The sequence below is a fragment of the Tachysurus fulvidraco genome, chromosome 15 (assembly GCF_022655615.1).
Source record: "Tachysurus fulvidraco isolate hzauxx_2018 chromosome 15, HZAU_PFXX_2.0, whole genome shotgun sequence".
NCBI classification, from domain to species: Eukaryota; Metazoa; Chordata; class Actinopteri; order Siluriformes; family Bagridae; genus Tachysurus; species Tachysurus fulvidraco.
Window position 1 is genome coordinate 15,858,054 of NC_062532.1, and position 12,500 is coordinate 15,870,553.

The 12,500-nt window shown below is 40.8% G+C and overlaps 2 protein-coding genes across 2 annotated transcripts in view; one reads left to right on the forward strand and one right to left on the reverse strand.

Moving 5' to 3' along the window:
• Positions 1–3,626, forward strand: part of bri3 (brain protein I3) — a 35,722-nt gene extending 32,096 nt beyond the window's left edge. Inside the window, exon 3 of the mRNA XM_047800580.1 lies at positions 3,560–3,626. Coding sequence (XP_047656536.1) covers positions 3,560–3,611 — 52 coding nt within the window. The 3' untranslated portion in view covers positions 3,612–3,626. The remainder of the gene's footprint in view (positions 1–3,559) is intronic.
• The window catches only part of baiap2l1b (BAR/IMD domain containing adaptor protein 2 like 1b), a 39,053-nt gene that overhangs the window by 24,466 nt on the left and 2,087 nt on the right, over positions 1–12,500 (reverse strand). The window contains exons 2-3 of the mRNA XM_027139051.2: positions 10,714–10,789; positions 10,277–10,363 (exon numbers count right to left, since the gene is read on the reverse strand). Of these exons, the coding sequence (XP_026994852.1) occupies positions 10,277–10,363; positions 10,714–10,789 (163 nt within the window). The remainder of the gene's footprint in view (positions 1–10,276; positions 10,364–10,713; positions 10,790–12,500) is intronic.

The window sequence follows — 12,500 nt, forward strand, 5'->3', positions numbered from 1 at the left end:
AATCACAGTAGTGTGTAAAAGAAAGCTTTGAGAAAACCTCGACACGATTCTAAATAAAACAAACAAAATCTTTACCTCTTAGGGTGTATTATTCGCCGGTGATCGGACTTTCGAGCAAAACCATCAAAGAAGTAGCTGCAAAATTCGACATGTAAAACCTAACGCTGCCTTAAAGTATTATTTCAGTGTAAGCCAAACCCTTATCAAATGCCTTCCATTCGAAATAGAATGCCAGAATGATTGGCAGGCAAACACACACACCACACAGATGTTTTATTGGACGCCGAATACAGCAATGCATTTTACGCTCAGCTTTTAACATGGCAGAATGACACCAAATATTATTCATCTAAAAAAACAGCTGCCTACCTTTCATAATATTTCTAGAATAAAAAGGCCTAAAGCTTCTGTCTAAACGGCTACGTTTTTTTTTCTTTACCGAATACCCGACATTTGACCATATTTACACTTATTACACTGCAAAATTATGGAGACAAATAGACAGAAATCTTTAGCGTACGCTGATTTAAAAACAGAACCTTGATAGCACAGCCTGCCTTAAAGTGAGTCGCGAGACTCCCAAAGCTGGCGAAGAGCAACAGGTGTGTGCTGCGTTTCTCACAGCCCAGCTGATCCATGTGGTGATATCAGTCCTTCAAACTCCCACACACTTCTGCTGAAAAACACCGAACTGCACAGGTGTAAAATGTCACTAAATGTACCTTTAGTGTGTAATGCAGCTCAGTGAATGTCTCCATTTGGATGGGAAACACAATGAAGGACCCATCGATAGATTAATTTCCTTTTCCCCTGCCTTTACTCAGCCTCATTAGAGGATCGTGTAGGCCCAGTTTAACCCGTGATCTTTGTATCCACAACCTGAATGCTTCAGAGATGTGTGATATGGAATGTCTTGTTTTCCCTTCCTCCCCTTCCCTCTGTTTCCTTATGACGTGCCTTTAAACAATGCTTTGACTTATGATACGTTAAGTTATGGTGATAATAAAACCCCGTACTGAGATGTCTGTACAAGCGCTCGTGTAGCACTGCGTTACACCGAGATCTGTGTACTTCACTGATCTCTCAGAAAAATTACGCGACTAATTATTTAGCAGATCATCTCCGGATTCAATAACCGAATTATTCCGCCTGAATTTTAGACAGCGTGCCTGTGTGGAAAGTGGGAGGTATGTTTATGAGCACACGATCAAAGCAGCACAGTGAGCTGAAACTTCCACTGCTCAGAACAATGAGTCCAACGAGGGTGGGTTACACAGTGGTGAAAACGAGTGCAGATAAACAATCCCGACTGGAGATACGCTGCAATAACAATAGCTCACGGATCGCTCGACGCTCCTGGTTTATGGCAGAAAGCAACAGATTGGTGCATTCCTGGCTACTCATACACTCATTCACGACTAGGGACAATTTAGTACAGCTAATCCACCTAGCAGCATGGTATTGATAAGACACGACATGGCAAGAGCATTGCGAATCTCTACAGAAACAGTAACCTGAGTTTGGGATTAAATGAAAGTCCCTGCAGCTATGAGGAGGCTCACAAAGCTACGAGCTACACATTTTTTATTCGCCATTTATTTGATTATGGATTCGAGGAAGCCAAACACCTTACTTATAGCTAACATGGGAGATGTTGCACTTCGGCTCTGTGACTCTGATTTGTTCGCCGTCTCACACCCATACCACCCGTCGGCATTTGCATGTCTCTCAACCAGGAGAGCACGAACAAAACCTTAAAGGGAGTGCTGCTCCGCAGGTGCATGTTCAGCAGCCTTTTAAGGTAAACGTATCCGATGTGCTTTACTGTAAAACAAAACTGGATGACAAGCCTACTAGTCCGTGAGAGTGATTTACGACACGTTCGAACAGCCAGAAACGTGAGTGTGCGGTCATGTTGAGCACAGCTGGTCTATCAGATTGGCTCATCCCTGCTGGGTGTTTTCACTGCTGTCCGACAGCCTGCGCTGCTTAGTGCCGATTAAACGACATGACAGACTAAAGGTCACCAGAACAACCTGGTAAAAGCTTTCATTGTGGCACAGGGGAAAGACAGAGAGGGTGTGTGTGTGTGTGTTTTTGGTGTGAGTGTATACATAGGGATGGTGGCCACCGCTCCTTTCAGTGCTATACAAATGACCCAAGTGGGGTGTGGGCACCAGGATAGGATATAAAGAAAGAAAGTTAACCAGGAGTGAATACAAAAGCTATTCTTTCTCACAAGGCCTTTTCTTAGTTAATATATATTTATACTTACACACATACATATATATACAGTACATATATGTATCTATATACAGTACATGTTCCTACAAGGTGAGTGTTGATATTTGCTGAGTAAGTTTGATTAGGCATTGTTCGTGATAATGGCTCAATGACTGTGAGAGACGAAAACTGAACGGAACGGGAATGATACAGAACATTTCAAAACAGTTGGAAATTTCATGGATCAGGAACATTCTTCTCTTTTGCATTGTTAGTTCCTTGTTATGCTGCTTCCTTACAGCAAACATTACACACCCCAGGGATCATCTTCGGTCTCGATAACACACTTCGGCCGGTCGGTTATTCTTTTTCCGTAAAACGGTTCCACTTACTGTATAGCAAAGGTCTGAGTAATAACTCGCATGAAACAGAATAAACACTGGGTTCCTCAAACAACGCTATTGCTCTATTGCTCGTTCTCTTACTTGTTATCGTTTTTCCCTGACCGGAAAAAAGTCCCCTGGTATGATAAAATGAGCTACACACACCCATTAGAAGAAGCCATTAGAATGAATCGGTTTGATCTATCTTTAACACTTCATGAAGGTGTTTGGCCTTAGTGAATTACATTTGAAAGTACAAAGTACTTTACAAAGTGAAAGTACATTTCATTAGGTTATTACGATTACTACACCGTGTAGCCTGTTTCTACTGATAAAGATCACTTGTACAATGTCAACGTGGATGAAGTTTAACACGAGACACGATACGAGAGCAGTCAACCACATCCTTCTATAATAGTCCAGCACGACACCCTCAAAACAAAGCGCTCTTCCTCATCCATGTGCACACAGATGCCAGCGATTGGCTAGCGAGCGAGCATCATGACCGATTTTTGCTGACCTGTGGATTACTAAAGGACATACAGTCATAACCCATAAACCTTGGTCTGAATAAGCATTCATTTGCAAGAAGCGTAGGGAGGCATAATAATAGCAAGGCTTCAGTCGGTTTACAGGAATAAAGCACAAGGTTAAACCATCAGAGGAAAAGTGCATGCAAATAATTGTTGGATGTTAGTCCCTGCTCACTCACATTGTAATCTAGCGTGCTATTAATAATCACCACAATCTCACTAGAACATAACCCGCAAAAGCCTTTATAAATACTGCTTTTAGTTTGAGGTGCGAGAGCTTTTTCCTTTGTATTATGGACGACAACACGACAGAATTGTGCTCGAGAGAAAAAAAAATGTTTTGGAAATGTTCTCATTTGAAATGTTACAGTTGTCTTATTGATAACTTATTCTGCACTAATCTTGTGTTTCTCCAATTAGATTCTCTCCGGAATCCCTTTTCTTACTATGCATCGGAGGGAAGACAAGATAATTGTCCATTTGGGCTTTTGCCCCCACTTCGTCACACCCCATTGTTCCAAACATCCCAACAAAACAAGGTCGCTGACATTTAAGAGTGTGTTTGTTCAGTCAAACTGAAACTGATACTTTTGGTTCAAGGATCAAAAGCTTCAGCAAAAGCATCGCATTCATTAACCATAAATATTAAAAAAAAATAAAAAAAATAATCTATTCAGTGTTTCATGAGTAATATGTAGTCTGGGTGCTCGGATATATTTTATATACAGTTTGTTTTTATATCTTGTTTAATCTTGTCTGAAACTTAGAGAGAGAGAGAGAGAGAGAGAGAGAGAGAGAGAGAGACAGACAGAGAGAGAGAGAGAGAGAGAGAGAGAGAGAGAGAGAGAGACAATTAGCGAGAGGCTGTCTGTGTTTTTATGGGTAGCTAACATGGTCTTCACTTCATGATCCCTGACTGTGAATTGCGTTCACGATGAAGCTGAATTGCAAGCGAACTCAGACCTCCCTCAGGTAGATTCAGACTGACTGTGTGTTGTGTGCACTCACGTCTCGGCTCAGATGAAACCCACTCAGGGAGTCAAGTGCAAAATTGGCAATCGATATAGGTTCTGAAGGCAGCTCTGCTGTCTCCCAACCCATGGGAGAAAGAGTTGATGGGTTATATGGGCTGCTGTGTTTTTGTCTACAGCTACACAAGCACAATGCTAGCTAGGAAAACGGTTTCTACATAACATTAACTCGCAAGTCAGTGTCCAAAGAGTTGATGATTAATATACAGGAGAGTGAGTCAGTTTTTTCAGGGGGAAAAAAAAAAAACAACAATTAAAAAACCTGAGTGGAGACACATAGTGCTGCTGCATGATATAATTAAGCATTTCAAATCCAACCTTGTCCTGTGAAATTTAGCAACATGCTAGAGCAGGAGCAGCTGACCTTAAGGTCATATGATTTAAGCAGGTTGTGAGCTACTCCTGAGCATCATCTGGGTTGTGAGCTACTCCTGAGCATCATCTGGGTTGTGAGCTACTCCTGAGCATCATCTGGGTTGTGAGCTACTCCTGAGCATCATCTGGGTTGTGTCTGAGTGGTCAGTAGTGGTGAGTATCTACTACCAATGGTTCCAAGGCATCGAGGATCGAGACTGCATTGCCACCAGGTGAGAAAAAACCACTCCAAAGATCACTAGCTAGGAGATGAACATGTTCTTTAGAAACTAAGCTCTATCTGTTAGGTGTGTGAAACAATAAAGGTTATTCTACAAGGTAGAGATGCCCTCAGGTTGATTTCTCACCAATTCTACATAAACAAAATGAAACAGCAGAACTCCGAGATCTCAAAAGCATGTTACATGAAACAGGGATCCGAGCAAAATGATATCATATTTGATCGACGCAGTTTCAAGGCTGAAACCTCGTTGCATGATTTGAGCAATTACACGTAAAGAGATAAAATAAAAACCAAAAACTTCTACTGTGTCGTTTCCCATCACCATGACAACAATGACACAGCAACACCCTCGAGCTGAGCCGTGTGTCGTTATGAGGCATCGATCGGAGCAACATGCGATCCGATGTTTGCGAAGCTTTCAGAAATAGAGGATTCTTGAGTTTTCTGAACATCACATTAAACTGATGTCATCCGTAAGGAATGTGTATTAGCCTGAAATGTACACACACACACAGACACACACACACAACATACCATTCCGCAGTAAAACCCCACATTCTGTTTACATTCCACAGAAGATTTCAGTGCTATCTGATCTGCCACAACCCGTGTCAGAGAGATATTGTATATGCATAATGACTGCAGAGAGGAAGCTGGACGGGATTCCAAGATCTAAAGGCAAGTTTCTGCGGAAACCTTCTCCCCTTTCTCCCTTTCTCTCATACACAGCTAGTGCAGGAAAGCCTTTTAGTCCGGGCTGCTAAATAGGTAGGATAAGAATCTTTTCTGATCCTCTGATTCTTGAGAATGGAGGTGGTGGGAGGTGCTCAGGTCAGGATCGTCAATTTGCCCATGACTCTCAAGGCTATCCTGTATCAACGCTGCCACGTCACAGGAGCTCCAGTTTCACCTCGCAAGAAAAGCCAGGAGTCATGATGTTCTACTTACTGAGTGACATGGAGTGTAAGGTCTTTTATGCAGGGGGTTATCTGGGCACACAGGAGCAAATTTCTGCTCTTATCTTTAGCCAATACAGTGTGCATTGTGTTAGCTTATGTTCTCCAATGTTAGTGTTTGCAGTAGACAAGGTCATGGAGGGAGGACGGCCCGGGCTTTCAGCACAACAGCTGCTTATGACCTGTTTGTTCAGCCGTCTTAATGACTTTTGTAGCATGGCAGTTAAATCACCTCACAACCAGAATACTTACGTAAAAAATAAATATACACCATATAGCGGTAATCAGACCTCTAAACTCTCAACCTCTACAGGTAGATCCATACAGCTGGGGAACAGGTTCATGTTCCTCTATGATGAATACTGTTATTCACACTGGATTAGGTTGGATTCCATGTCAGGACGTAATGTTTGCAGGTGCTGCTCTGTGATTTTATTTCCGTTCAGATTTGCCTACATTTGTGTTCGTCTCCTTCCTGCTACTGAGGAAATGCAGACTAAATTATCTGCTGTTTTTGATGAACTCTAGTAGTCTGGTCTTTTTATTCTAATCCGAGTGTCAAGTCCAGAAAAAAGAATATTCATTTTTTATAATTTGTGATGCAACTTCCAGAGTTTTCACGACTGGCTCAAATCGGTGATCATTTTGAACTACAAGCTCTTTTTGAAAATCACAGTGTTTTTTTTTTTTTTTTTAAAATCACGAAATCTCGGAAGGGCCTGGAACAGACAACTCCGTGCTTCTGCAGGCAGACGTCAGCAGGGTGTGATGGTGAAAAACTGACCACAGTTCCTCACCATATTAAGCTGCCTCACACGCAGCATGCAAATCCATATTAAATACTTGCAAAATCAAACATCATTCAAAATGTTGACGAGTCTCTTAACAGCTGACTTGGTATGGGGTTGTATAACTTTGTGTTACTGTGTAAACTCGTAGCCTGTTGGCTATCACTGAGACCACAACGTTAATCACAGTAAGATAATTCTAAGCAGTACAAGTCCGAAAACGACGAAAGAGCTTCTGGATGCAAATATTCCGATAACATTCTCTTTATTCGAACCACTACTGCGAATGATAAAACACCTTATCCTGTGTGTAAACATGAACGTCTGGGATTGTAGGAAAAACAACCCCACTGGAACTTACTCATCCCATGTTAATTTAATTGCTGTCCGGACTTTAATTGAGACGTGTTTCACAGAGATACGCTGAGCTCCGCACTGGTCTATACACAGAGATGTATGTGAGGTATATTTAGTGTATTCTCAGCACTTTCTTTACACTTTTGATATCTGTCAAAAAACAGAATGAAGCAATGGCATGTATGAAAATCTCAGATGCTACACGAGCAGCTGTATTTTCACCTACTGCTCTACACAGCACGCTCACCTCACTGTGTACTGATTAAAACCTGTTTATCAATCAGCACTGTAGTACACACACACACACACACAAAGTGCTATTACGTTACCATAGCTCTCATCACTTCTTGTTTCTATATTAGGACATTTCCAAGTAATCAGCAGTATTAGTGCTGCCTCAAACCGATGGTACAGAGACAGAACAGCAATTAAAACAAAAACGTTGTGAATTTTATTTCCTAATACGACTCTAAACGTGTGATTTATAAAAGGCAGATGCACTCAAGAGTGTAAAACTGACGTGACCTTCTCTCTCACCAGATCAGATTGCGCCGATTCAACAAACATCCCTCCGCTCGCGTACGTCTGTGCCTAAGCCGAATTCCCACATCTATGGATGTTTCGTTGAGCCGTTACATGCAAAAATGATTTTAAACCTTTTCTAGCTTCACTCTACCTTTAAATTACTGAATGTTGTCCATTTTAAAAAATAACAAAATCGATTGTCTTAGTGGTTAGCACGTTCGCCTCACCCCTCCAGGGTCGGGGTTCGAATCCCGCCTCCGCCTTGTGTGTGTGGAGTTTGCATGTTCTCCCCGTGCCTCGGGGGTTTCCTCTGGGTACTCCAGTTTCCTCCCCCGGTCCAAAGACATGCATGGTAGGTTGATTGGCAATTCTTTCATTTGTATACCCATTAGACCTTTTGCTATATACTGAGGTTTTACAGTAAAGCATATCCAATGCTAATGTACAAGTGTGAAGATTCCATTGAATTTTATTTGTATATCAAGTCATCGTCTAGATAAGTGAGTGAGACTACGATAGAGTAAGATGACTTTCACTTCACCAACCCGATAAACATTAGCTGTGATTGCTGTGACTGTTGGTAGATCACAGGTCTGAAACTGTACGATCTCTATGGCTCCGACACCCCAACGGACAGAACTGGCTCTGAATTCTGGAGAGGGATGGGTGTCAATCAGAGTGACTCCACCCAATCACAGAACAGTTAGCTCATGTATGCAAAAGAGAACAGCTAGCATCTTCTCCAAGCGTGCCTTATGATAAAAAGAATGTTAACTTGAATTCTTCCAAGGATCGCAGAGGTCATGCAGTAAGGAATTGGCAACTAAGAAAAAACAGGGTTTAAATAAATAAATAAATAAATAAATAAATCAGGTGCTTTCATTTTGCATGTCATAAAACAATTTCATGATGTGCCATCTGCCATTATGTCAGTACTGGCACCGGATCTGGTTTATTTAGCCAAATTCTGACTGTCAGATATGAGCTGTACAGAAAGAAAACCAAGGTGACTTCAGCAGCCTCACCACTCAACTAATGAAAATAGAGCATGCAAGCGTTTGTGCGGATGCAAATCAATCGTAATATCTGGAATTTATTAACCCCAGTGGCACAGAAAGCGGTTCCTTGATGTGCGTCCGAGAGCATGCTTTACTGGCACAAGAGCAAAAGAGCAACTGAGTAAACATAACAGTCGATTTGAAGAACTGGCTGAACTTGTACAAAACCTGCTCAACCATGGTGTTTTAATGCTCAGAGGCTCAGTCATACACTATGTACTGCTGGTACTCCATGTACTGCTCAGTAGCAAGTCTGAGTACAGACAAGCAGACAAACAGAACAGAAGCCACTTAAAGTGAAACGCACTAAATCACATTTAACCCACGGTTTGTTCCTTACCTGTGTACCAAGCCCACATCTTCTCTCTAAACCCTACTCCTATTACACAATTCAAAGAAAATACACTTTAAAATGCAGGCAAATGCATCTCCAGTCCCTGAGATTTTTACCTCCACTCTCTGGCATGCTAACTGTAAACAAAGCAATCTCAAAGTGAAATCAGATAAGATATGAGAAGTCTTCCCTGCTTCACAAACAGTGTTAGGGAACTACACAGTGTTAGGGAACTACACAGACATCCAGATTGTTCACAGAAATTCCTCTGGACACAAATGAACGCTGATCTAATTCTTCTGTGACTGCAAACGTGAAAACGAGACCATTAATATGTCCATCTTTTCTATTTACTTTCTCATTTTCAGGCTCACTTTACTGTTTTCATTATAAATGATACGGGGTGATTTGTGAGGTCTAAGCACCGTTTGCAAAAACTGTTTCACTGAATTAGTTTGTTGGGGGTATTACTTAGCTTGCTGTACTATTTCTACTACTTTCGGCTTTTCCCTTTAGGGCACCACAGCGAATCATCAGTTTCCACCTAACTCTATCCTCAGCATCCTCTACTCTAGCACCTTCTATTACCTAGCTAGCACCTTCTAGCACTCTACTCTATTACCTTCATGTCCTCTTTCAACACATCTATACAGTATGTCTCCTCTTTGGCCTTCCTCTTGACCTCTTACCTGCAGCTCCATCTCGAACAACCTTCTACAAATATAACCATCCTCCTCCTCTGTACATGTCCAAACCCTCTCAATCTATCCTCTCTGTCCTTGTCCCCCCCCAAAAAAACAACCTGAGCTGTCTCTCTCATGAACACAAATATGTACCAAATAAAAAAAGAAAACTTTTATTTGAAAAACATCACCAGTGAATGGAGTTTATTTCTTTCTGTAGTGGCAAAATTCAAGATTAATATTAGATAGATTTAGTTCACAATGTGTTTGTATTTATCCCTAATGAGCAAGTCTGTGGTGACTCGAGTGACTGTGGGGAGTAAAAACTCCCTTAGATGGTGAAGGAAGAAACCTTAATAGGAACCAGACTCGATGGGGAACCTCATCCTCATATGGGTGACACTGGAGGGTGTGATTATAAATATACAGTCTGACAAATGTTGTATTGATGCAAAAGGTCACATGGTGTTCACATCTCCTCTATAGTATCGCAGAGTCCAACTGGAGCTGGTAGATCTCTAGATTCTCAGAGTCGGCCTCATCTCAGTGTCGGTCCAGAAAAATCTTCATCGCACGGAAGACGATCTGAAGAATCACTGATGAGATGCCTACGATCAAACCTATTTATTTTCTTTAATTGAACCCACAGCATTTGGTATCATAGCCTCCCAGGATGCTAACTTGCCATTTATTATTTGGCATGATGTCCAGTTTGTGTGAAATGTTTTTACAACAAAAAGAAAACACTCGGTCTAGTATCATTCCCCTGTGGTTGAGAGCTTCACATGAGGCTTGACTGACACTCACCTAATTCTCTTGACACTGGAGATACAGCAGCGTTCTCGCCGATCTTACCCACAGCTTCAAAGTACATCTTTCCAGCCAGGGTCATGGCTAGAAGACAGCAAATACACATATCGTCATTAAAAATGTGTATAGATAGATAGATAGATAGATAGATAGATAGATAGATAGACAGACAGACAGACAGACAGACAGACAGACAGACAGACAGACAGACAGACAGACAGACAGACGTAAATACGAGACTAATTATGTTTTATTACTTTAGGGCTTTTACTTATTACTTTACTAAAGCAGCATGAAGATGAACGGAAACCACAGAGAGCTTTTCTTCTCTACACTGCTATGTTTTCATGTAATAATTCAAAGTATTACAAAACGTAGCTAGAATTCGAAGCTTAACTAGAAACATGCCGATGAACGTAGAGACGTGCGCTTACCCATGACGGCTTTCTCGTAGCTCTTTCCAAGGTTGATAAGGTTCTTCAGCCCCGGGTTAAACTGTTCCATAACATTCTGGAGAGAGAATAGCGGGTAAACACTTGGCACTAATGAATGTGTGAAGTCTACGCCTGATGTAATCAGTAGCATCTGGTTAATACAATCTGGATCCGGCTTTTAAAGCCTGTTCGTTTATTCAGAAACAAAACACAACCAGACGAACCAAACGTAAAAGACGTGAAAAAAAAGCTCTGAAGCTCTTCAGAAAAGCTCTGATTACATAATAATAATAATAATAATAATAATAATAATAATAAGCTTATAAAAAGTGTTTAGGACAAAACACTCCATGAAGTCATGCTGTATAAACACAATATCACCTGCATGTCACTGTTTTCTACCTGGAAGATCTTTATAATCAGGTTTTTACGGTTATGCTGCTTTTGTCTTAACTTTAAGGACTTCGGTGTCTAAGATCAGATTCTACTAGGACTTGATTAAAAGTGAGTGCGTTTGTTTGGTGTAGCTGTAAGACTGTGGGAGCCGAAGATTTCAGGGATGTCTCACTTCTTGGATGAAATCCCTCTATTGCACTGTAACGTACGCTCTCTAAAAAAATCCCACAAGGCAGCACAAAACCAGGGAGCAACAATGATCATCCTAAGTTACTGACAATGACATCATATTTTCACTTGAGAAAAAAAAGGGCGAATAAACTCAACGCAAGCAGATTGGGATCATTGCTATAGCCCTGAAATGAGTACTTAAATTAGTAACTTAATAACTTAACTAACTTCATTTGAAGTTCTGTAAACTTCTGCTTTGTTTTAGTTTAACCACTTTGCAAGGGTTTAATGATTTAAAGCGATTCACTAGCGAGCCTGCAGTCCTATGTGTAATACCGTTACGTAAAAACTGTCAGTATACGGTTAGATTAGATCGGTGAATCTGTTGCGAAGCCACTTTACACACTGGCAAAAAGCTTTGAAACGTTTTGGGCGCTAAATTTTTCATACTTTGTTAAGGACTCATGTGCTGTCTTCAGAATGAAAAGTGACAGGATTTCTCGAGCGACTGAAATGAAAAGCTTACTGCACAACTTTAGGAAGCGAACTAACACAAAGCCAAATTATTTTGTTTAGAAGTTAATATCTGAATCTGTTGCTAGCACAGTGAAGATGGGAATGACGTACTGTAACAGTGTATCCTCCTAGTGCTGAGTATGAGCTCGATTAATATTCACACGAGAGGAACCGGATTTGACCGCTAAATAAACAAAGAATAAAAGAAAGAAGGCCCAACGTCATGAAAATTTAAAGGGAGCCTTGCTAATTTTTGCTCTTTTTTTATACATACACAGCTTATGGCTCAGCTATAAAAATGTGCAAGCAGAACCAAATATCAGATCTCTGCTTCTCAGAGCTCTATATAGAGGTTAAGAATACAGTCTTACAGTCACAGCCCCTGTATGTGTGTGCGGCTCTCAGAGGAAGGTCACTATAGGGGCCATTTAAAGGGCTCCTTAATTTGACCCTCTGAGAAATAAGGCTCGGATTCGAACAATACACAAAGTAATAAATAAATAAATAAATAAAAAGAAAGAAAGAAATCCTTTACATTAAAGCCAATAAATTGTAATATATTTAATAAAAAAAAAGTATATATATTTTTTTTACTTTGAATTTTTAAAACCATCCTTGTTATTTTGTAATTTACACGTATACCCCGAGACACAGTACACGATTACACCGAGCCACTGTTAATGTGCATATGAACGGGATAACAA